The sequence below is a fragment of the Haliotis cracherodii genome, unplaced genomic scaffold (assembly GCF_022045235.1).
Source record: "Haliotis cracherodii isolate W230 unplaced genomic scaffold, xgHalCrac1.p SCAF_19, whole genome shotgun sequence".
Taxonomy (NCBI): domain Eukaryota; kingdom Metazoa; phylum Mollusca; class Gastropoda; order Lepetellida; family Haliotidae; genus Haliotis; species Haliotis cracherodii.
In genome coordinates this window covers 2,387,004-2,414,421 of record NW_027266274.1, presented here as the reverse complement: position 1 = coordinate 2,414,421, position 27,418 = coordinate 2,387,004, and the positions used below count along the sequence as shown (strand labels likewise).

At 37.7% G+C, this 27,418-nt stretch overlaps 1 protein-coding gene across 1 annotated transcript in view; it reads right to left on the bottom strand.

The window, feature by feature from the left end:
* Positions 1-27,418, bottom strand: part of LOC139466664 (chromodomain-helicase-DNA-binding protein 1-like) — a 77,876-nt gene that overhangs the window by 49,995 nt on the left and 463 nt on the right. The window contains exons 2-5 of the mRNA XM_071248259.1: positions 11,028-11,140; positions 10,426-10,535; positions 2,098-2,230; positions 829-942 (exon numbers count right to left, since the gene is read on the bottom strand). Of these exons, the coding sequence (XP_071104360.1) occupies positions 829-942; positions 2,098-2,230; positions 10,426-10,535; positions 11,028-11,140 (470 nt within the window). The remainder of the gene's footprint in view (positions 1-828; positions 943-2,097; positions 2,231-10,425; positions 10,536-11,027; positions 11,141-27,418) is intronic.

Sequence of the window (27,418 nt, the reverse complement as noted above, 5' to 3'; positions counted from 1 at the left end):
GTGGTGAGGAGGTAGTGAGGAGGTGGTGAGAAGTGAGGAGTGATGAGGTGATGAGAAGTGAGGAGGTATTGAGGAGTGAGGAGGTAGTGAGAAGTGAGGAGGTAGTGAGGAGTGAGGAGGTGGTGAGGAGTGAGGAGGTAGTGAGAAGTGAGGAGGTGGTGAGAAGTGAGGAGGTAGTGAGGAGTGAGTAGGTAGTGAGGAGTGAGGAGGTGGTGAGGAGTGAGGAGGTAGTAAGGAGTGAGGAGGTGTAGAGGAATGAGGAGGTAGTGAGGAGTGAGGAGGTGGTGAGGAGTGATGAGGTAGTGAGAAGTGAGGAGGTGGTGAGAAGTGAGGAGGTAGTGAGGAGTGAGGAGGTAGTGAGGAGTGAGGAGGTAGTAAGGAGTGAGGAGGTAGTGAGGAGTGAGGAGGTGGTGAGGAGTGAGGAGGTAGTAAGGAGTGAGGAGGTGTAGAGGAATGAGGAGGTAGTGAGGAGTGAGGAGGTGGTGAGGAGTGATGAGGTAGTGAGAAGTGAGGAGGTGGTGAGAAGTGAGGAGGTAGTGAGGAGTGAGGAGGTAGTGAGAAGTGAGGAGGTGGTGAGAAGTGAGGAGGTAGTAAGGAGTGAGGAGGTAGCGAGGAGTGAGGAGGTGGTGAGGAGTGATGAGGTGGTGAGGAGTGAGGAGTGAGGAGGTGGTGAGGAGTGAGAATGTGATAAGGAGTGAGTAGGTGGTGAGGAGTGATAAGGTAGTGTGGAGTGATGAGGTAGTGAGGAGTGAGGATGTGGTGAGAAGTAGGAGGTGGTGAGGAGTGAGGAGGTGGTGAGGAGTGATGAAGTGGTGGGCATGAGCATACCTCCTCCAGAGTCTTGTACAGCAGAGAATCCTGGTTCTTGAGTCGGTGAGCCTCATCCACCACCAGCACGTTCCAGGGGATGGTCTTGAGAAACAGGTGGTCCTTCAGGCACAGCTTCAAGAAGACAGACATGCACTGCATCAGGACGACACAAGAAGACATGCAGAGTTGCTACATGGTTACAACACAGCTGCTAAATGAATATACTACAACATTAGCTCTTTAACAGTGTTGCTACATGGCTACACTACTACAGTGTTACTACATGGATAGACTACAACAGTGGATGACAGTGTAGCTATATGGAGACACTATCATGACAGTGTTGCTACATGGAGACACTATGACAGTGTTGCTACATGGAGACACTATGACAGTGTTGCTATATGGAGACACTATGACAGTGTTGCTATATGGAGACACTATGACAGTGTTGCTATATGGAGACACTACGACAGTGTTGCACATGGAGACACTTTGACAGTGTTGCTACATGGAGACACTATGACAGTGTTGCTATATGGAGACACTACGACAGTGTTGCTATATGGAGACACTACAACAGTGTTGCTATATGGAGACACTACGACAGTGTTGCACATGGAGACACTATGACAGTGTTGCTATATGGAGACACTATGACAGTGTTGCTATATGGAGACATTACGACAGTGTTGCTATATGGAGACACTATGACAGTGTCGCTATATGGAGACACTATGACAGTGTTGCTATATGGAGACACTACGACAGTGTTGCACATGGAGACACTTTGACAGTGTTGCTACATGGAGACACTATGACAGTGTTGCTATATGGAGACACTACGACAGTGTTGCTATATGGAGACACTATGACAGTGTTGCTATATGGAGACACTACGACAGTGTTGCTACATGGAGACACTACGACAGTGTTGCTATATGGAGACACTACATCAGTGTTGCTACATGAAGACGCTACGACAGTGTTGCTACATGGAGACACTATGACAGTGTTGCTATATGGAGACACTACGACAGTGTTGCTACATGGAGACACTACGACAGTGTTGCTACATGGAGACACTACATCAGTGTTGCTACATGGAGACACTATGACAGTGTTGCTACATGGAGACACTATGACAGTGTTGCATGATGAATATACTACAAGTAGTTACCATTACTGTAACAGGAGCATGCTGTTAACCTGACACATGTTGGGGACATCCATACTCAACTGAATGAAGGTATGCACAGTATACACATGGCTGTGTAGAAATATTACCTCATATGTTGTTATTAGAGCATCAAATTCATATGTTCCTTTTTCTTTTTTGGATGCCTTTATTTTCTTTGACAGAGCATTTCTCACATCTTTGTCTCCAACAAAACACAGAGTTTTAGTTTTTGGGGAAAATCTGGAACAAAGTCATTTCCAATCAAATTTATCACTGAAGAACAATGACCTCTATTTTCCATAAAACATCAAAGTTTCATTGTAACAACAAATATATACATTTATAATAATGGGGAATAAATCTCTTATACCCTGCCATGAGTACTACAGGCTGCACATGCATTTCTGAGGAAAAGAATAAATCCTTTAAACCCCGCTTCAAAGCAAAAAGCCGCACGCCAATGGATGTCACGTGACATAGCGCAAACGAACCTCAGCTCAAACAAGCATCTGTTTTCTATCAATTTGGAATTTATTTGAATTATTTTACAATGTCTTATTAAAACATGTCGGTAGCATAAATCCGTTGTTGCAGGACACGAGGGGTACATGGGGTTTTCTGCGTCCCTCATCAGGTTTCATAACACTGGAGTCCGGCTCATGGTATAAAATCGAACGCAGGACACATAAAACCCCTCGTGATCCTGCTACGACTTATAATGTTCACCAAGTTTGAAAAGAATCTATGATGTTTTCAAGTAAAATAGTATGCAAAAAAACATGTCCTCGGAAGGACGGATGGACAGACTGAATTCCTTCGTATAACTACTGTAAAACAGGAATTTAATGCGACATGAAAATAATGCGAGCTCTTGATTTTAGACATAAATCAGCATTTTAAAAATGCGAGTGCCCATACCTATTCCTAAAAATTTATGCGCTGGATTTATGTTCTGTGTTAGTTTAATTAATGTAATCTACGTAAATAAAAGCCTTACCTGAAAACGCTTCGTTTGTTTCAAATGATGTTTTGAGCAGGAACTGTGAGTAGACAGAGATAAATAACATAACTGTGCACATTAAATCCCCTGTCCATGTTTTTTCAGTGTGAGATTCCTTCCTTATTTTAATATTATTTAAGCTAATTGCCCGTATGTTTGATGGCCAAGCATGAGAATGGCTTCCTTGCAGCTATCATTGTGTTAGTGTTGTTTTAGTTGACAGTCTGTTGGTACTAGTATATATGTTCGACCCTTTGATGGCCCTTTGATGGCTCGTGTCTGCTCTTGACAAGCTTGTAAAGGTCACTGATGGGATAATTCATGGCTGGCGCCAATCTGGGCTGCTTAACAGGATGTGAACTGACCACTACTCAACTTCACTTTGGGTAGGTGACTTTGTTATTTTGTCTAGTAATTTATTTATCTATTACCTTTGTGACTGATTGTTGTCAGTGGCTGCTATCAACTTGTAATCATCTGATATCATTGTTTTTGATGTAATACTAGTAAATAATACTGAAGTGATTTATTTCGTTTGTTGATGGTTTCCTTATTTTGATGGTACAAAATTAATGCGCATAAAATTAATACGACCTTCTGTCGGTCGCATTTTTCGCATTAATATTCTGCTCGCATTAATTTCCTGTTTTAGAGTATATACCCTTGACATTTTAGGTCGGGGCTAGAAAACTGTGGTAACAATGTGCACCATTTTGGACTTTGTAAAGTTCATTTAGGCCTTTTTCCAGAGAAAAGTTTTAAATTTTTTTTTACATGCTTAGTGCGGCGGTTAAGGCAGGGTTTTGTCAAAACCATGCACTTTGGGTTTAAAGCACCAAACATATACATTGAACAATTCCGACCATTTCTAGATATGGATCCAGGTCAGTACCATCAGTACCTTGTGGTAGAAAATTCAAGATGGCCTCCGACATGGTTGAAATTTCTCCTGATGTCAATTTATATTTAATATATCATAATTACCAAGCCAATCTTAGTAAATATTCAGGATTAATTGCAACAATGCTTTATACAATTCAAATCTAGTATGCAGCGGGCCCTGGTGGTGGCAAAATGCCAAGATGGTCGCGAAAATGACTTATAGTTCAGAAATAGTCAGATTGTTGTTCAACATATCCATATTATTTGTTCAATTCAAATAAATTTGGCTTTGAAACAATTCCATGTTATGTTTTCCTGAATATTTTAGTTTTAGTACTCAAATTCATTCACTTGAAAAGAGGCCTTTAGTCCATATGACAGATCTGTGGAATCTTTGACTCATGTGGACTACACAAACTTGGTTTCCAATCTGTAACTACACATAACAAGACAAGAATCAAATCTTGTTAGAGACCTTTATTAGCATTTGAACAAGATATTGGACCAGCACTGAAACATGACTTTCCCACACTGCCAAACCCTGCAGACAAGGGTTGATCCAGGACCGGTAGTAGTATGTGGATACCCAAGTGGACAACACTTTGTCAGGCACAAGAATGGAATATGCTTCGTTACTCGAAACTGACTCTTCCCTGGCATTGGCATTTTATATTTCCTTGAACTGGGTCGATGTTTCTGCTGGTGGACTGAAGTCACCCCAGTTTCAACCTAATATCAGTAGTATCTATTAATCATAATTTACCTGAAAGCAGCGGAATCTCTGCATTTGTACCCAGCATATGTAATTGAAAATTAACAAATCATTTTTAGCTTCAACAAAATAAGTAAATGGGTTGTCCTGTAACTAGATTATCGGGTCCAGCACTTGGCTGTCTGGTCAAGGCTCAGTTGTTTACAAGCAGCCGTCATATGACGGGAGTACTGACGTGCTGCGTCAGGCAACAAACAAACACTAAATTTCTTATGCATATTGTGTGAATGGTGGGTGCTACGAGTAGAGCAGGACACTTGGTGTCATCACTGATTTTCAGCGATCCATTCATATAATACTCACCACTATTTTGCCTTTACTCTCAATAGAATCTGTTTTAGCTGATAATCTAGACTGATATTTCTCAGGCGCTGAGGTTTTATAGTATAAATGTATATGCTGTACCTGTAAGAAGTCTTACATAGGCTTTTATAGGTGACAACGCCGGTCTTACATTCACTGTTCCGTGGCAGTGAGAAGGAAAGCTATACCAGGAACACATGCATTGAATGTATATTCCTGGTCATACTTGAAGGAAGAAAGTTAATATCATAGGTTCGGGGTCAAGGCAATAATGATGCTTTTACTTATTCATACATTCCAGATTTTAAGATACGAATTGCCACATGTGATTCTGGTAATTTCAAAGCAAAGTCCTGGACGCCTTCTCTTGTGATGTATATTTTGGGTGATCTACTATAATGGATACAGTTCACTTGCAACTTATTATTGAAAAGATGCTTTTATTAAACACTGCAATGGTAAATTCCAAGGTAGAATATATCTTAGTAAACCATTTAAAAATTTAACCAAGTCATGATATTAACAGATCATACACAATACATATTTACACTCCAAACAAAGTAGGGATCATAAATTTTGTGATTGGTCATCAACATCAAGCATCAACTTTAAAAAATAACTGCAAGAGATAGAACGGTTAGAACCTAATGCCCTAATGCGCCCGTAACATTGTCCGTGGGCCATGCAATTCCTCCATGCACGTGGGTAAGGGATCATTCTTAAGTTTGACACTTCAGAGAGAGGTCATCAAATCACTCTGAACCATTAGTTTGTTGATTTTCATTGTCCACAGTAACATGTAAGCTCTCTACTCTTGCTTTAACGCAGTACTTGTGATCAGATTGGAAATGTCTCTTCTACTATGTAATGAGTGCCCAAGGAATATTGTCATGCTTCAAAACGGTAGCACTTAGAGAGGCAGCCAGCATGTTCCATGTGTCTCCGTCAGTTATTTTCAGACTTTGAAACAGGTTTCTGCAGACAAAATGTTAATGATTGGCCCGTCACAGGGCACCCAAGGTCCAGGATCGATTAATTGAAACAAAGCCCTCTAACATTCAGTCATCTTGGTTCTTTGTGCCCTCAGAACACACCCTCAACATGTCCTCTGAATTGTCCTGTTACATAAAGGCCGTCCTTCTTCCATCCATTACCATCCCCTCTTTGTATTTCTGCAATTATCTGCTATATCATCTGCTATATCATCTGCTATATTATCTGCTGCATCATCTGCTATATCATCTGCAATATTATCTGCTATATCATCTGCTATATTATCTGCTATATTACCTGCTATATTATCTGCTATATCATCTGCTATATCATCTGCTATATTATCTGCTATATCATCTGCTATATTATCTGGTATATTATCTGCTATATCATCTGCTATATCATCTGCTTTATCATCTGCTATATTACCTGCTATATCATCTGCTATATCATCTGCTACATTATCTGCTATATCATCTGCTTCATCAACTGCTATATTATCTGCTATATTATCTGCTATAACATCTGCTGTATTACCTGCTATATCATCTGCTATATCATCTGCTATATTATCTGCTACATCATCTGCTATGTTATCTGCTATATTACCTGCTATATCATCTGCTATATTACCTGCTATATCATCTGCTATAATATCTGCTATATCATCTGCTATATTATCTGCTACATCATCTGCTATATTACCTGCTATATCATCTGCTACATCATCTGCTATATTATCTGCTATATTACCTGCTTTATCATCGGCTATATTACCTGCTATATCATCTGCTATATCATCTGCTATATCATCTGCTATATCACCTGCTATTTTATCTGCTACATCATCTGCTATATCATCTGCTATATTATCTGCTGCATCATCTGCTATATCATCTGCTATATTACCTGCTATATCATGCTATATTACCTGCTATTTTATCTGCTTCATCTGCTATATTACCTGCTATATCATCTGCTATATTATCTGCTACATCATCTGCTTTATCATCTGCTATATTACCTGCTATAGCATCTGCTATATTACCTGCTATATCATCTGCTATATCATCTGCTATTTTATCTGCTACATCATATGCTATATCATCTGCTATATAATCTGCAACATCATCTGCTATATCATCTGCTATATTACCTGCTATATCATCTGCTATATTACCTGCTATATCATCTGCTATATTACCTGCCATATCATCTGCTATATCATCTGCTATTTTATCTGCTACATCATCTGCTATATTACCTGCTATATCATCTGCTATATTACCTGCTATATCATCTGCTATATTACCTGCTATATCATCTGCTATATTACCTGCTATATTACCTGCAATATCATCTGCTGTATTACCTGCTATATCATCTGCTGTATTACCTGCTATATCATCTGCTATATTACCTGCCATATCATCTGCTATATCATCTGCTATTTTATCTGCTTCATCTGCTATATTACCTGCTATATCATCTGCTACATCATCTGCTATATTACCTGCTATATCATCTGCTATATCATCTGCTATATTACCTGCTATATCATCTGCTATATCATCTGCTATATTATCTGCTATATTACCTGCTATATCATCTGCTATATTACCTGCGATATCATCTGCTATATTATCTGCTATATCATCTGCTATATCATCTGCTATATCATCTGCTATTTTATCTGCTATATCATCTGCTTTATCATCTGCTATATTACCTGCTATAGCATCTGCTATATTACCTGCTATATCATCTGCTATATCATCTGCTATATCATCTGCTATATCATCTGCTATTTTATCTGCTACATCATATGCTATATCATCTGCTATATAATCTGCAACATCATCTGCTATATCATCTGCTATATTACCTGCTATATCATATGCTATATTACCTGCTATATCATCTGCTATATTACCTGCCATATCATCTGCTATATCATCAGCTATTTTATCTGCTTCATCTGCTATATTATCTGCTATATCATCTGCTATATCATCTGCTATATCATCTGCTACATCATCTGCTATATTACCTGCTATATCATCTGCTATATCATCTGCTATATTACCTGCTATATCATCTGCTATATTACCTGCTATATCATCTGCTATATCATCTGCTATATTATCTGTTATATTACCTGCTTTATCATCTGCTATATTACCTGCTATATTATCTGCTATATCATCTGCTATATCATCTGCTATTTTATCTGCTACATCATCTGCTATATCATCTGCTATATTATCTGCTGCATCATCTGCTATATCATCTGCTATATTACCTGCTATATCATGCTATATTACCTGCTATTTTATCTGCTTCATCTGCTATATTACCTGCTATATCATCTGCTATATTATCTGCTACATCATCTGCTTTATCATCTGCTATATTACCTGCTATAGCATCTGCTATATTATCTGCTATATCATCTGCTATATCATCTGCTATATCATCTGCTATTTTATCTGCTACATCATATGCTATATCATCTGCTATATAATCTGCAACATCATCTGCTATATCACCTGCTATATCATATGCTATATTACCTGCTATATCATCTGCTATATTACCTGCCATATCATCTGCTATATCATCTGCTATTTTATCTGCTTCATCTGCTATATTACCTGCTATATCATCTGCTATATCATCTGCTATATCATCTGCTACATCATCTGCTATATTACCTGCTATATCATCTGCTATATTACCTGCTATATCATCTGCTATATTACCTGCTATATCATCTGCTATATTACCTGCTATATTACCTGCAATATCATCTGCTGTATTACCTGCTATATCATCTGCTGTATTACCTGCTATATCATCTGCTATATTACCTGCCATATCATCTGCTATATCATCTGCTATTTTATCTGCTTCATCTGCTATATTACCTGCTATATCATCTGCTACATCATCTGCTATATTACCTGCTATATCATCTGCTATATCATCTGCTATATTACCTGCTATATCACCTGCTATATCATCTGCTATATTACCTGCTATATCATCTGCTGTATTACCTGCTATATCATCTGCTATATCATCTGCTATATCATCTGCTATATTATCTGCTACATCATCTGCTATATTACCTGCTGTATTACCTGCTATATCATCTGCTATATCATCTGCTATATCATCTGCTACCTTATCTGCTACATCATCTGGAAATTTCATGCTATATCATCTGCAATATTACCTGCTATATCATCTGCTACATCATCTGCTATATTACCTGCTATATCATCTGCAAAAATTACCTGCTATATCATCTGCTACATCATCTGCTATATTACCAGCTATATCATCTGCTATATTATCTGCTACATCATCTGCTATATTACCTGCTATATCATCTGCTATATCATCTGCTGTATTACCTGCTATATCATCTGCTACATCATCTGCAATATTACCTGCTATATCATCTGCTATATTATCTGCTATATCATCTGCTATATTACCTGCTATATCATCTGCTATATCATCTGCTATATTACCTGCTATATCATCTGCTATATCACCTGCTGTATTATCTGCTATATCATCTGCTATATTTTGAATATCCTCTTCTTTTTCTCTGGAAAGTACTACACATTTATACAATGTCATTTAATAATGTGTTTTGGTCATCATAATATATTCATATCTTACAACCTATCTGAAGCCAAACGGCATCAAATGATATCACTATCTGTAGTAGAAATGGACAATTTCTGAAAATTAAGTCATCTTTATGTCCATCTGGGATTTTAATCAACACTAAGGGGCACAAAATACCAGATTTGAATTATATACAGCATTGTTGCAATTAATTAATCCTGAAAACTGAATAAAATACTGTGATAATTTGTATAACTGACCAGATAATTATGGTATATTGAGTATAGATTACCATAAGAGATTTCAGCCTTGCTGCTGGTTGTCTATGAGTTTAGTCACTACCAGGGGAGGAACTGGATCCACATCCAGAAATGTTTGGAATGGTTCCATGTTGGATGATTTTAACCCAAAGTGGACAATTTTCACCTCCGCACTAGTTCCATGCACTATATAAACTATATCATGTGTTAGGAATCAGATAAGTATCAGCATGTGTTATAATAATAGATACCCAATGAAATCTGTTTGTTGATGTTGATTATATGAAGATGAAAATATCAATACAAGCAGCAATGGTGGGGTCCAAGTGACACACACGTCAAGTAAACACCCCAAAAAACATCTTTATTCAAATCTCAAATAGTTTGCTTGTACTATCACCATCAAAATTTAGTCACTACTTGCAGGACATTGACGCTTTAAAACTGGCATGTGCCGGGGTGTCCCAGGGTATTCTAAACATATTTTCAACATCATCCATGATGGAATCCTCAAATGTTTTGCTTGTACCAATGCTGTCAAAAGTAAGGTGACTACTGTGTGACTAGAAGAAGGTGACACTACCTGCTGAACTCTACCCCCCAGTTCTCCAGGACTGAGCGAGGACACACCACTAGGTGGGGACGGGAGGTGGTAGGCTGGTTGCCATTCAGGTATGTAAGCAGTGCAATAGTCTGAAACATATTTCAACATCACTCATCACCTCAACACCACTCATCATATGTCAACATCATTCAGCACATGTCAACATCACTCAGCACATGTCAACATCACTCAGCACATGTCAACATCACTCATGTCAGTATACTGTGCCTGAGTGGTGTATTCATGTTAAACTGTGACATTGGCAAGCACCACAGAATCAGCATTAGTCTGGACTAGTACAAGCAGCCACACACACATGCATGCCTTTGAAACTCCATTTCACCTAACCTTACATCACATGTCATGTGAGCATCACTCATCGCAAGTCACTCATTACATGGTGCCATCAGAATGCTAGGACAGTCTTCAGCTTATTCATATGGTACAGATCAAATAAACATAAAATACATCACTTCAACATTAGGGTCATTTGTTGTGGTGTTTTCCATTTGAGCAGTAGTTACATTGGAAAGAAAGTAAATTTATACATTAAATATCTGCTTGGGAGACATGCACATTACCTGGCAAGTCTTTCCAAGGCCCATTTCATCCCCAAGAATACAGCCATGACCTTGCTGGCAGCAGTTAATCAGCCAGTTCACCCCCTCCAGCTGGTATGGGCGCAGAGTGAGGTCTGTACAGAGATAATTACATTGACAAATTAATAAAAGTGCAGAGGCATTAAAACTTTCTCATTGAGATGAATAAAACATTGTGTTTAAGACGTATAGTTTCTGTAATTATGGAAAATGAAACATCAAATCAACAAGCAACTTGGTGAAGTACGCCTCCTGTCAGTACAGACAGTGTCACAGTGACAATATTAACCACCATCAGTGGAAGCTTCAACCACAACGCTGTGTCATAACACCTGACAGGTCACAGCTGCACTAGCTAAATAAACTCAGCATCAAACAGCATCTGTATACGAGTGAAGGGTTTACCCATTTAGGTAGAAACATTGTCAGTAACATTACAGCGACATGACCATGTTGATGACAGAATGTCAATGACAGATTGTACTGTCACTACAGCTTGACTGACCCTTCAACATGTCATGGCGAGAGGAGCAGCATTCACTTCAATCATGTCAATGGCCATGAAAACATCAGTGAAGTAATTCTAATAGTTCAGTGTTACTCGGCATTGCCTTTTCAAGAACCTCTTCTGCTCCGAGAACAATAGCCAAAACTCATGTCAGTTATCTATATGGCTGCAACTAGACTGACAACAGGGTGCCATGGCTACAACTAGACTGACTACAGGCCTAGTGCTGGGTGCCATGACTACAACTAGACTGACTACAGGGTGCCATGGCTACAACTAGACTGACTACAGGGTGCCATGGCTACAACTAGACTGACTTCAGGCCTAGTATTCGGTGCCATGACTACAACTAGACTGACTTCAGGCCTAGTACTGGGTGCCATGACTACAACTAGACTGACTACAGGCCTAGTACAGGGTGCCATGGTTTGAACTAGACTGACTACGACACTGGATGTCATGGCTCCAATTAGACTGACAACAGGGTGTCATGGCTCGAACAAGACTGACTTCAGGCCTAATACTGGGTGCCATGGCTACAACTAGACTGACTACAGGCCTAGTACAGGGTGCTATGGCTACAACTAGACTGACTACAGGCCTAGTACAGAGTGTCATGGCTACAACTAGACTGACTACAGGGTGCCATGGCTACAACTAGACTGACTACAGGGTGCCATGGCTACAACTAGACTGACTTCAGGCCTAGTATTCGGTGCCATGGATACAACTAGACTGACTACAGGGTGCCATGGATACAACTAGACTGACTACAGGGTGCCATGGCTACAACTAGACTGACTACAGGGTGCCATGGATACAACTAGACTGTCTACAGGGTGCCATGGATACAACTAGACTGACTACAGGGTGCCATGGCTACAACTAGACTGTCTACAGGGTGCCATGGATACAACTAGACTGACTACAGGGTGCCATGGCTACAACTAGACTGACTACAGGGTGCCATGGCTACAACTAGACTGTCTACAGGGTGCCATGGATACAACTAGACTGACTACAGGGTGCCATGGCTACAACTAGACTGTCTAAAGGCCTCGTACAAGGTGCCATGGCTACAACTAGACTGTCTACAGGTCTCGTACAGGGTGCCATGGCTACACATACACGTCTCATGTACATGTTACCTCTGTGACTGTTTATATTATCTAGTATTTGAAAACTCCAACTCCAACTCCAACTCCAACGTAAAACGATCTGTTCATTTCATGAACGTTACCATGAATCAAAAGTCTGAACATCAAATCACTTACTAGAATTTTGTACGAATGTTCAAAATGAAGCATTTAAATGTCAAATCATGTAAATTATATTTGTTAACCAGTGTACTGACTGTCAACCCGTGTATTGGCTGTGAACCAGTGTATCGGCTGTGAACCAGTGTATTGGTTGTGAACCTGTGTATTGGTTGTGAACCAGTGTATTGGTTGTGAACCTGTGTATTGGCTGTGAACCAGTGTATTGGCTGTGAACCAGTGTATTGGCTGTGAACCAGTGTATCGGCTGTGAACCAGTGTATCGGCTGTGAACCTGTGTATTGGTTGTGAACCAGTGTATTGGTTGTGAACCAGTGTATTGGTTGTGAACCAGTGTATGGGCTGTGAACCAGTGTATTTGCTGTGAACCAGTGTATTGGCTGTGAACCAGTGTATTGGCTGTGAACCAGTGTATCGGCTGTGAACTGGTGTATTGGCTGTGAACCAGTGTATTGGCTGTGAACCGGTGTATCGGCTGTGAACTGGTGTATTGGCTGTGAACCAGTGTATTGGCTGTGAACCAGTGTATTTGCTGTGAACCAGTGTACTGACTGTGAACCAGTGTATTGGCTGTGAACCAGTGTATTGGCTGTGAACCAGTGTATTGGCTGTGAACTGGTGTATCGGCTGTGAACCAGTGTATCGGCTGTGAACCAGTGTATTGGTTTTGAACCAGTGTATTGGCTGTGAACCAGTGTATTGGTTGTGAACTGGTGTATCGGCTGTGAACCAGTGTATTGGCTGTGAACCAGTGTATTGGTTGTGAACCAGTGTATTGGTTGTGAACCAGTGTATTGGCTGTGAACCAGTGTATTGGCTGTGAACCAGTGTACTGACTGTGAACCAGTGTATTGGCTGTGAACCAGTGTATTGGCTGTGAACCAGTGTACTGACTGTGAACCAGTGTATTGGCTGTGAACCAGTGTATTGGTTGTGAACCTGTGTATTGGTTGTGAACCTGTGTATCGGTTGTGAACCAGTGTATTGGCTGTAAACCAGTGTATTGGCTGTGAACCAGTGTATTGGCTGTGAACTGGTGTATCGGCTGTGAACCAGTGTATCGGCTGTGAACCAGTGTATTGGTTGTGAACCAGTGTATTGGTTGTGAACCAGTGTATTGGCTGTGAACCAGTGTATTGGCTGTGAACCACTGTACTGACTGTGAACCAGTGTATTGGCTGTGAACCAGTGTATTGGCTGTGAACCAGTGTACTGACTGTGAACCAGTGTATTGGCTGTGAACCAGTGTATCGGCTGTGAACCTGTGTACTGGCTGTGAACCAGTGTATTGGTTGTGAACCTGTGTATTGGTTGTGAACCAGTGTATTGGTTGTGAACCTGTGTATTGGCTGTGAACCAGTGTATCGGCTGTGAACCAGTGCATCGGCTGTGAACCAGTGTATCGGCTGTGAACCAGTGTATCGACTGTTAACCAGTGTATCGGCTGTGAACCAGTGTATCGGCTGTGAACCGGTGTATCGGCTGTGAACTGGTGTATCGGCTGTGAACCAGTGTATCGGCTGTGAACCAGTGTATCGGCTGTGAACCAGTGTATTAGCTGTGAACCAGTGTATTTGCTGTGAACCAGTGTACTGACTGTGAACCAGTGTATTGGCTGTGAACCAGTGTATTTGCTGTGAACCAGTGTACTGACTGTGAACCAGTGTATTGGCTGTGAACCAGTGTACTGGCTGTGAACCAGTGTATCGGCTGTGAACCAGTGTATTGGCTGTGAACCAGCGTATTGGCTGTGAACCAGTGTATTGGTTGTGAACCTGTGTATTGGTTGTGAACCTGTGTATCGGTTGTGAACCAGTGTATTGGCTGTGAACCAGTGTATTGGCTGTGAACCAGTGTATTGGCTGTGAACTGGTGTATCGGCTGTGAACCAGTGTATCGGCTGTGAACCAGTGTATTGGTTGTGAACCAGTGTATTGGTTGTGAACCAGTGTATTGGCTGTGAACCAGTGTATTGGCTGTGAACCAGTGTACTGACTGTGAACCAGTGTATTGGCTGTGAACCAGTGTATTGGCTGTGAACCAGTGTACTGACTGTGAACCAGTGTATTGGCTGTGAACCAGTGTATCGGCTGTGAACCTGTGTACTGGCTGTGAACCAGTGTATTGGTTGTGAACCTGTGTATTGGTTGCGAACCAGTGTATTGGTTGTGAACCTGTGTATTGGCTGTGAACCAGTGTATCGGCTGTGAACCAGTGTATCGACTGTTAACCAGTGTATCGGCTGTGAACCAGTGTATCGGCTGTGAACCGGTGTATCGGCTGTGAACTGGTGTATCGGCTGTGAACCAGTGTATCGGCTGTGAACCAGTGTATCGGCTGTGAACCAGTGTATTAGCTGTGAACCAGTGTATTTGCTGTGAACCAGTGTACTGACTGTGAACCAGTGTATTGGCTGTGAACCAGTGTATTGGCTGTGAACCAGTGTATTGGCTGTGAACCAGTGTACTGACTGTGAACCAGTGTATTGGCTGTGAACCAGTGTATCGGCTGTGAACCTGTGTACTGACTGTGAACCAGTGTATTGGCTGTGAACCAGTGTATTGGCTGTGAACCAGTGTACTGGCTGTGAACCGGTGTATCGGCTGTGAACCGGTGTATCGGCTGTGAACCAGTGTATCGGCTGTGAACCAGTGTATTGGTTGTGAACCAGTGTATTGGTTGTGAACCAGTGTATTTGCTGTGAACCAGTGTACTGACTGTGAACCAGTGTATTGGCTGTGAACCAGTGTATTGGCTGTGAACCAGTGTATTTGCTGTGAACCAGTGTACTGACTGTGAACCAGTGTATTGGCTGTGAACCAGTGTACTGGCTGTGAACCAGTGTATCGGCTGTGAACCAGTGTATTGGCTGTGAACCAGTGTATTGGCTGTGAAACAGTGTATCGGCTCAGCCGCTGTGAACCAGTAAGCCATTACCAGTTGGTAAGCTCCTGCTGCATTTATTTTCTAGGAATGCTTTGACCTAAAAACTGAAAATCTAATATCATGCCTTCAGCATGTTAAATGTGCATTGTCTTGATATAATTTCATATTCAATGAGAACTCAATATCATGGCTGCTACCAGAAATCTTCATAAACATGTCAGTTGTGCTTCTTTATCCACACCTCTATAATGTCTAAAACAATAATTACTCGCAAAATATTAAACATTCCAGGCAAATATTTCCAAAATGCTAAGCCTAAACAAATCACTGTAGCGGTATGACTGGGAATAGTGACTTCACGTGAGAGTCCCAAGATGTTCTGCAACACCATGTTTAAGACAAGTATTTCCTGTTCCAGCAAGTGTCCAGTGCACATGTCCCTTGGGCACGCCAGAAACCTATGATTGTGGGTTCGAATCCTGGTTCGCCTCGATTATGTTTCTAGGTTTGTCAGCACCATACTCGTGCTCGTGGGTTTCACCGAAGTGGTAAACCTCTAAGACCTGCATCAATTCGGGCTTTCCTCCCAGATTAAGCTGACACGCTGTGATATAACTGGAATAACTGTTAAAAGCAGCATTAAACCCATCTCACTCACACTCCAGTGCACATGGTGTGTTCTGATGGTGACAGCGATCATTTCCAGAATCAAGTGCTGCAGATAGCCAGTGTTTACAACTGTTTATACAACATCTTCTTTTTTTTTCATAGGCAATGTATTGCTTGACCCCTAAAATATTAAAAGAATCTGAAAATCTGTTACAGTTTACTTTTGCCCTTGAGGTGCCGTTAAGCTTGACGTCAATGGTAATTCTGGTGATATATACATCTACTCATTAAACAACAAACACAACCCATGGAGGAGATCAGGAGATCTTTCTCCCCTCAAACTTGTAAAAGTGCAAAAGTTAATTAACACTCATGAGAACACATACGATATACTTTGAAAATACCAACAGATATTTACAATGCTTTCATCAAGATATAATTAATACAATTAAGTTTGATTTAGTAAGTTCTTATTTATTGTAAAAAAAGAAAGAAGGAATTTGTTGACCTGCTATCTGTCACACAATGTTATGCAGTGAGTGAAATAAAACAAATTGCCAGGCTGCCATCAGGACCACAGACTATAGAAGCGGTAGGCCTGCCTAAATTCTTTAGGTTCTCATTTACAGGGAAACAACACTCCAACTTTCAGTCGTCTTGCCGGCGCCATTTTAATTAGCCCAGGGACCCAACAAACTGGGCTTCTGACAGGGAGGGGTAATCCCCTTAAATTCATCTGCATGTGTAAATGTGTATGTACAACTGTGTAGTTTGCTATACAGAAAAAAAGTGTACATACAGTAAACTATGGTTATAACGAACACACTTATAACGAACTGACTGATATAACAAACTTATTTTTTAGGCCTGGCCATTTTTTGTATATATGCTGCATATATGCTTTAAACGAACTACGGTTATAATGAACTAAAATTAGCGGTCCCTTTGAGTTGGTTATAACCGTAGTTTACTGTATTTTTCTTGGAACAATGAAATTCAGTTCATCTACTCAACAGCAACAACCCTTACTTTTCAGGCAAATTGCATACATAATGCAACAATTACTACTCCCTTGTTGTCATCCATGTCTATGGTATAACCCTCCACCTGTGTAGTTGTCGTCATTCACTTGATGCTCAGTTAATGACTTTATTACCAGGCCTCAAAGTTTAAATTTTTACCAAGTAGACAAATTCCTACAAGTAGTTTTTTCCAGGTAGCCAGTGGTATAAACAAGAAGTCAAGCCAATATTGTAGGTAGACAAAAGCATTTGAAATTATCTTTTATCAAATAACTATAATGTGTACAAGTCATAGCACTAGTCTTGGAATTGTATATTAGTGGAAACTGTACTTGACTTTTGTGACTCGACCAATGATGCAATTTATATTACTAGATTACATAGGTATATCCTTGGTTATCCAATAAACTATCAACTAAAATAAAATACTAATTACATTAATATTTATGTATTTTGGTTCATTGTTGACTTTGGGAGGAATTATTTGCGAGTACAATTAGTAGCAGACATAACTATTTTTGTGTCTACATATGTGTAACAATAGACGTTAGTCACCACAATATATTTTTTTCAAAGTAGTCATTTGGCTACCTCTGAATTTTAGACAGTAGACAAATTGAAATTTAGGTTGGCATTGGCGACCATTTTAGTTGTATCTTTGAGGCCTGATTATAGGTATAATTAGTGGTAGCACTACTCAGATTACCAGACAAAGTCTGTAAAATATCCCACTAATGTTCACTGCTGCCTATGAGGGTGTCAGGGAAATAAAGCATTCAGTGCTTCGCATTGTGTCTGGGGTAATTATTGGATCTACGGTTGGGTTATATATATGGGCTGATGTGGTGAATGTAATACATATTAGGTAATATGCACGTGGCAGCACAGTAAGAGAGGAAGCATCAACATGATCAAAGGGTTAACTGATAATATGTTGATTTATTAATCACTGTTATCTTGCACAGTCAATTTGTCAAAAACGAGTTTATATGTGTAGATTTTCTAAAGCTGACAGAAAACACCCATATCTGAGCGTGATGTGCCAACGTAAAAACAACATACTCTGTTCAAAGGATTAGCCGATAATATGTTAATTGATTGCTCATTGTTATCTGACTATGGATTTTTTAAAGAACCGTGGACATCATGAATATAGTTGTCACGTGTGCTATCTCAGCTGAACAATGCGCCTTGACACCTATGTGAAACACCTGTAACATGATCAGTTGAAAAATGAACACGGGTCATAATATCCCGAAACACTATATATATTTATATTTTATAATACTAGATTGTTACGAAGACATGTGACATTGAACAAGCCTCTTTGCAGAGCTGCAGATGAATGGGATATTGTTCCTATATATGGATATCTGCGGATACATTCCTCGAACAAGGTAACAGCTGATTGCTATTTCTGGCTTAGTTTATGAGCAAATATACACAGCAATCTTTATCTCTGCATATAAAGCAATGCCTAGCAGAAAAGAAAATACAATTTAAATGGTAAATCATCATGTTAATTGATAATTTATCTGAATTTCACATTCTTATTGATCAAGTTTGTCATCACCTGTTATTTTCCTGAATTCCCTGAAGGGATACTATGTACAGTTTTTTTTTATTGTAAATAATATGATAGCTTCACCCTTTCAAGTCGTAATGCATTAATCAACAACCTAACACAAGTCACATTGTCTGAAGTTCTTTATTGTAAATATATACATTTGTTATGATACAAGGATCCCTCGTTCTTTAATTGATACTTGCATTGGTGTTGCTTCGCACAGCCCAGCGAGATTACAACAAGTCAAACCAGTCAAAACAATAGTCCATAACAAGCAAATTTTGAACATGCGAAGAAAAAGGCCCATCCATATTTCAAAACTTTCAAACTTGGAATGGAGAGAGAGAGTTTTATTTCAGTAAAGGGGCCACCGGCCAATTTAATTTAAAAATACATGATATCAGAGTTAGACAATTTCAACGCCAATGAGAAAGTTTTTACGCTTTTTAAAAGCAAGAATTATATATTTAGCTAAAGCATTAATTATGCATGGGGTTACAAATTTATTACAAGTTACATTTGTGTAAAAATAATAAGGTAGAACATTACGTCTCAAACTATCATTATATGGACATTATAAACAAAAATAATACTCAGATTCCACTTCAGGTCTTACACAAAATGGACATAGTCTCTTATCTCTAGGAATATTGTACTTCCTTCCATTTTCAATTTGCAAAGTATGACCAGAACATCTAAATTTACTCAAAGCAATACGATAGGCACTTACTGAAATACAATCTAGATAATTTCAAATCATATTGCTGAATACAAGAATAAAAAGAAAGTTTTGAGTAAGTAAACTGCTTGACCACTGTTGGTTATCTATATCAATACATCTTACATCTTATTTTAGTTTTTTGAGAAACAAGTCGGAGCCAATATTTGACAATACGAATGTGTTGACTTTAAGTGAATAACGTTCAAGCTCACCAGGCGCAACTATATTGAGTGAAAGCCCCCTATCTCTGAGCAGTAGAGAAGAACAGGTAGTATTTTAACATCAAATATCTGTAAAAGTACATTATAAGGAAGTTTCATAAAATCTCTTGAGCCTGATTTTAAGGCGAGAAGATATCTTGTCGCCTGTAGATCTTCTGTGTAAAGTACCAACTACCACATGATGAAAGATGAACTCCTAAATATTTATAAGTAGGAGCAATTTCTACAATGTCAGTGCCAAACCAAAACTTTACATATCTTCTAAGACGACCGCTACATCTAAATACAATAACTTTACTTTTGCTTATATTAATAGACAATTTCCATTTATGACAATAAATCTTCATTTTGTTGTAGGCGTCTTTGCAACCCTACTACTGTACTATCGAATAAGACCATATCATCTGCAAACATTAGAATAAAAAGTTCAATCATTCCTCTTTGGATATTACGCTGCCCATCTAAATTCAGAAAATCAACAATATCATTTACAAGAATGAAAACATAAAGGGAGATCACTCACATCCCTGTCATACACCTGACTGGCAATGGAAAAAGTCTGTGTAGCCACCATTAACAAATATACAAGAATATATCCTCTGCTGCTGACATTCTCCCAGGTTATAAATCTGACCATTCGGCTATTTCTTTATGCCTAAATGATTCTCTGATAAATAATAGGGGCCGTGGATATTTTAAATTTAACACTTCCCTTTTAAGAAATAAACAATATGTGGATATGGTTACGACTGTTTTAAATGAAACAAAACAACAATATGTGCATCCATCTTATAGATCAGACCATTCTGCTCCTTTTGATGATTTGGATTTAAAACTGAATATATCTGATTCCCTATTCTTGGAAACCTTTTTAATGAATTTGCGAGGTAAAACAATTTCTTTTTCCTCATATTTAAAAAAGAAAAGAGGAAAGAAATTGGGCGATTTAGAAAAAAAGAAATAAACCAATATGAAAAGAAAATTAGAGAGGATTTTCAAAATATTTCTGAAGAAGCTTTAAGTAAATTATCTGAATCAAAAAAGGATTATGAAAAAATTAAAGAAGAAGAAAGTAAGATAAATGCTTTTAATAAGAGATTACAATGGTATGAGGAGGGAGAGAAACCAACTAAATACTTTTGTGGTCTTGAAAATAGAATTTTTACAAATAATATCATCTCCTCTTTGATTAATAGTGAAGGTGAGGAACTGAATGATACAACTCTCATCATTAAAGAACAAGAATCATTTTATAGAAACTTGTACCAAAAAAATAGTTCAGTAGATACTGACCCAAGCCTGATGTTAAACAATATTCCAATTCCAAAACTAGAGAATGATATGCAACAGGCCCTTGAACAGCCGTTATTGGTATAAGCTACACTTGCAATGAAAAATAATAAGAGCCCAGGTCTTGATGGCTTCCCAATTGACTTCTTTAATTTTTTCTGGAAAGATTTAAGAGTCTGGACATGGAGATACTTTAATCACGCTTACAATTCTAATTCTTTGACTTCTACTATGAACTGGGGTGTGATTACTTGCATTCCAAAAGCAAATAAAGATAGAAAAAGATTAAAAAATTGGTGTCCCATTACTTTATTAAATGCTGTATATAAGATTTTAAGCTCTTGTATTACTAATAGAATCAAGCAATCTTTAAACAAATTAATTCATTGTAATCAATCAGGATTTATCCCTGGGAGATGTTTAAGTGAAAATACTAGATTACTTACGATATCACATTTGAAACTAAGAGACTTGACAAAAAAGGTATGTTGATACTCATTGATTTTGAGAAAGCGTTTGACACCGTGAATAAAGATTTTATTTTCCTCGTTCTGGAAAAATTTGGCTTTGGGCCAAATATGATTAAATGGATACATATACTCATATCTAATGCCTCTTCTTGTATTGTCCAAAATGGCTACCTCTCTAAATTTTTCATGAATGAAAGAGGTTGTAGACAGGGTGACCCAATTTCCCCCTATTTGTTTCTTTTCGTAGCTGAAATTCTCGGTATCATGATTCGTAATAATGAAGATATAAAAGGTATACTTCTACACGATATTGAACACACATTGGGCCAATATGCTGACGACACCCAACTTTTTTTAGATGGCTCGGAAAAATCATTAAAATCAGCCATGGATACACTTGAAACGTTTTACAAAATCTCAGGATTAAAAATGAATTTTGAAAAAACCAAAGCAATATGGATAGGCAGTATGGCTGGTAGTAAAGTCCGATTTTGTCCTAACTTAAAGCTAGATTTGCATGATGGCAACTTTGAAGTTTTGGGCATATGTTTTAATGTTGACTTAAAAGACCTTTGGGTAATCAACACTAAAAAACGCCTTGATAATATCTATGGTATTATAAGCAAATGGAAAAAATGTAATTTGACTTTGATGGGTAAAATAACAGTTGTTAAGACTTTAATTCTCTCTACCCTTGTACATATTTTTTCCGCTCTCCCAAATCCATCAAAAGCTTTTATTGATCAATTGAATAGAATTCTTTTTAACTTTATTTGGGGTGGCAAAAGAGATAAGATTAAGAGGGATTATTTGAAAAGGAATTACAATCAAGGTGGATTGAAAATGACTGATCTACCCAAATTTATATCATCTTTAAAAATTCATGCATTCATATGACTTTGAAGACTTAGAAAAAGCAGAAATTGTTTCCCAACCCATATGGTTAAACCATTATTTTAGAGAACCAGTATTAATTTTTAATGACTGGTTTAAAAAAGGTATAGTTACGATAAAAGACTTGTATGATGAAAACGGATGGATCCCTTTCCCACGTTTACAACAACTTTATGATCTTAAAGGAACTTTTCACGACTAAAACCGTATGTTTTTTAATATTCCAAGAAGTTGGAGACAAAATATTGATAAAAATCTACATTCCTCTTCTAATCTCACAGTATCTCCTTGGATTTATGATCTTACACATTCTATTAAAGGAACAAAAGTGTTTTATAATAAACTGATAGGGAATTCCCTCCTCCCTAAATCTTGTTTGAAATGGGAAAATCAGTTGGGATGTTCTTTTCCATGGAATCAAATATTCAGTGTATATTGCCATGGGTTAAGGGACACAAAACTCAGGGATTTCCAGTTTAGATTTATTCATAAAGTAATATTTACTAAATGTGAGTTATTAAGAATGAAACTTATTGATAACGATGAGTGTTCTATGTGTCATACTCACAAAGAAAATGTTTTTCATGTTTATATTGAATGTCATGTTGTTAAGAATTTCTGGTCAGATTTCTGTATTTACTTGACTCATATCTTGCATAGAAAATTCCTTATAACTGACAATGAGCTCCTCTTTGGTACCTCTGATGTACTAATTAACCATTTGATTGTAGCTGCTAAAAGATTAATCTTTGTCCAGTGTATTAAGAATGAAAAGGTTGACTTTGTTGCTTTTAAGAACACAATAAGAAGTATCTATGACGTTGAATATCATATTGCACGTAGGAATAACGACTTCTCTGCCTTTAATAGAAAATGGGCTTTGTTTACTCAAACTGTAAAATAACTTATTCACTTGATGTTTGCAACATAATTTGTTGTACCACAAATACAGCATCTTCTTAATTGTATACATAAATATGCCTTCATCTGTAACATGATGTGGATTATGCCTTCATCTGTACCATGATGTGGATTATGCCTTCATCTGTACCATGATGTGGATTATGCCTTAGGCCTCCTCTGTACCATATCCTTTTGAGAAGAACCTGTATTCATATAGCTGTATTGCTTTCCGAGTGGATATGTATCCTGTGTATATGACTGAATAAAAAAATTATAAAAAAAAAAATATATATATACAAGATTTAACGTTTTCATACATATTTCTTAGAATTCTAAATATTTTACCATTAACATTACTTTTCCTGAACTGAACTGAACTTTATTTACGCTCAGGCCGCTATCAGCAGCATCAGAGGTACAAATTATTTCAACAACATAATACATAATACATATACATATTTAATTATAGAATATATACAAAAACATCTTGGCCAAGCATATATGCATATTTATACAGATTTACTATGGTAGCAATATATGTGCAATTCAAAATGAGGGAGAGTTACTAGATAGGTTTAAACAATGACATGATGATTTTACAGAACTTGGACAGTTTTCTCAATGTTCCTAGTCGTGAATTATTGAAAAGTAAATTCATATTATGCATATTGGGTTTAATGTAGTAGGATCTGTGTAAAAAATGTTTTCTTTCGTTTTCTAAAGATGGACAAATAAACAAATAATGAAATTCATCACCTATGTCAGATGATTTGCAAAGTTGGCATTTCCTTTCGGTTAAAGGTATTTTTCTCCATCTCCCAGTTTCAATAGGTAGATTATGATTAGAAGTTCTAAACTTAAGTAAGACTCCCCACGCGTTTTCCTGCAGTATGTTTAAATAATTTTAAAAATTTAGGGAATCATTTTTGATGATACTATTTGTGCCTTTTGAAGACTTATCCCTTGTACTGGTCCAACACTGTAGGTTAATGTCATTTATTTTTTCATGGACTAGATGTTTTACGTATGAGGGATTTTTGAAACTTAGTGAAAACCAAATGTAGCTAAGTCCAAGTTCATCAAAAGTTTGTTTGATATATGTAATCTTTTTATGTTTACATTTTCTAAATAGGTCATCATTAAATAACAACTTGTATACAAGAAAGGATAATTTAGATGATTTCCAGGGAAGTAATTTTGCCCAAAAACTTATCATTCTCATTTTGGCGATGTTTGATAGATGGAGTCTTCCAAGTTCCCCATGTACCATGAAATTTGGAGTACATTTTCTTAATGATAAAAGATATTTTAGGAAATGCAAATGTAAACTTTCTAGAGCTGAGATGTTTTCAAATCCCCATACTTTGCATCCGTAGAGAAGAACTGGTACAACCATACTGTCAAAAAGCCGCAGTTGACATTTAAGTGACATATTTAACTTCCGTCCTTGGCATAAAACATAGAACATAGCTTTCTTTGCTTGTTCTATTAGTTTTTTCTTTGTTAAAGTGAAATTCAAATTTTTTTGAAAGATAACACCAAGGTAGCTATAGGAATCAACTTTATCCAAAATATCATGACCAATTTTGAAATTATATTTATAATCAGTTTTTGATCCGCCAAAACATTTTAGTTTTGGTAGTATTAACCTTAAGGTCTCCAGTGTATACAATTATTATGAAATGAGTCTAACATATTTTTTAGATCATAAGCTTTTGTGGCCAATAGCACTGCATCATCTGCGTACAGTAATACAAATAGTGTGACAATATTTTCTATTCGATCATAGAATTCATCTGGTTTCAATTGGACACCTTTACAAGAGATGCCTTGAGGTCATTTAAAAATATTGCAAACAAGACAGGCGACAGGTTTTCTCCTTGTCTTACTCCAGATTTACATGAAAAGAAACCTGTTAAATTACCATTACAGTTATAAATAACATTAAAACAGTTTCCAGATATGTTATTTTGTAATAGTTTTTGCCAAAGTCCTGGTCGCCAAACTGTGTCAAATGCTTTCTGAAAATCTACAAATGCACAAAATAATTTCTTTTTCCTAGGTTTTAATAATTCCATGAGGTTATATAGAGCAAAGAGGTGATCACTGGTAGAATAACTTTCTGAAACCTGCCTGAGCTTCTGACAATATGGAGTTTGTTTCGATGAATGTTTGTATACGGTTATTTAAAACTCCTGTGAAAAGCTTACCAAAACAGCTTAGCAGGGTGATAGGTCTGTAATTTTCGGGGTTTGTGGGTCACCTTTACCCTTATAAATGGGTAGATAACACCTACTAACCATTTTTTCTGGAAATGTACCCGTATCAAGAACCATGTTAAAAAGTTTGATATAAATATCTATGAAGACATCAATTGTGTTTGAAATATATTCATTAAATTATATTATCAAGACCAGCAGTTGTGTTATTTTTTAAATTTTGCACACAGTTTATAATTTCACTTCTTGTTATAGCTGCATTAAGTATTGGGCTTTCTTCCATGTTTGTTTTACGTAGATTATCAATATCAAAGTCGTCATCTGCCGAAACTTCATATAAAGATTTTAAAAAGCTGAATAATGCTTCACTATCTGGAGTTTGTAAAATAAACTTGTCCTACACACTGAATCAAATGCTGACTTAAGATCTATGAACGCACAATAGAATCTACTTTTATGTAACAATAGATATTTTTCAATCAAAGTATTGATAACATACACATTATCAGATTTTCTAAATCCTTTTCTAAACCCAGCCTGCTCAGGTATTAAAGCACTATCTTGATCTGTCCAATCGTTTAAACCTTTACACATTATCTTAGCAAATATTTTCCCTGAACACTCAAGTAATGAGATGGGTCTATAATCAGAAGGGTTGTTTCTACTGCCTTTTTTTAATAGAGGCATAATTACACCCAGTGAACAGGCTTTAGGATTAACAACATTATTTAAAATGAGTGAGTGAGTGAGTGAGTGAGTTTGGTTTAACGCCGCTTTTAACAGTATTACAGTTATATCACGGCGTGTCAGCTTAATGTGGGAGGAAAGCCCGAAGTGATGCAGGTCTCAGACGTTTACCACTTGGGTGAAACCCACGAGCACGGGTATGGTGCTGACAAACCTAGAAACATAATCGGGGCGAACCGGGATTCTAACCCACAATCATAGGTTGCTGGCGTGCCCAGGGACGCAACTCTGCACAGCGAATCGCGGCGCCTTAGACGACTGGGCCACCCGTGACCCCTTATTTAAAAGGAGATCAAATAGTGAAAGTAACATTTCAATACATATTGTAGGGGCATTTTGAAAAAATTCTATCGGTATTCGATCACTATAACCAGGGGACTAACCATTTTCATGTCATTTATAGTCTAGCATCAACTATTTCACTGTGAGTTATATCTATATCAAGTTCACTGTTTATATAAATAGTATCTTCAATAGTAGAATCAGACAAGGATAACACAAAATTGTTTATGTAATTATAAAAGTATTGCTGTTATTCGTATAGGAAGTTATTACCGTATTCGACGTAATAAGCGCCCACAGAGTTATTTGCTAATATAATGGTTAGTGAACAATCCCAGTTAGCACACTTTCCGATTGATCAATGTACACAAGACTTATTTATTCTTGTATACTACGCACTCATTTGTTATATGCACCCTTATTATGGGCAATTTAATTCTCGAAAATATATCTATCGTGTATAATACACACAGATTCTTCTTTCATATCATTTCAGGCTGTAAGAATAAACCTCAAAATTTACAATCGTTTTTAATCTCACCAAAATTATATTCTAATAAGAGCCCCCTATTTCTAATTTTGAGAGCGCCTTGGGCGCTTATTACGTCGAATACGGTATTAAACACTCTCTTAAAATGATTCACAAAATGGTTGGAGTCAAACTTGGAGTGTTGTTTCCCTTTAAAGAAACTCCAGCTCATTGTGACAACAAAAATTAACATTAACATGCGCATAAAGGTAAACAATCGCTTGCTGA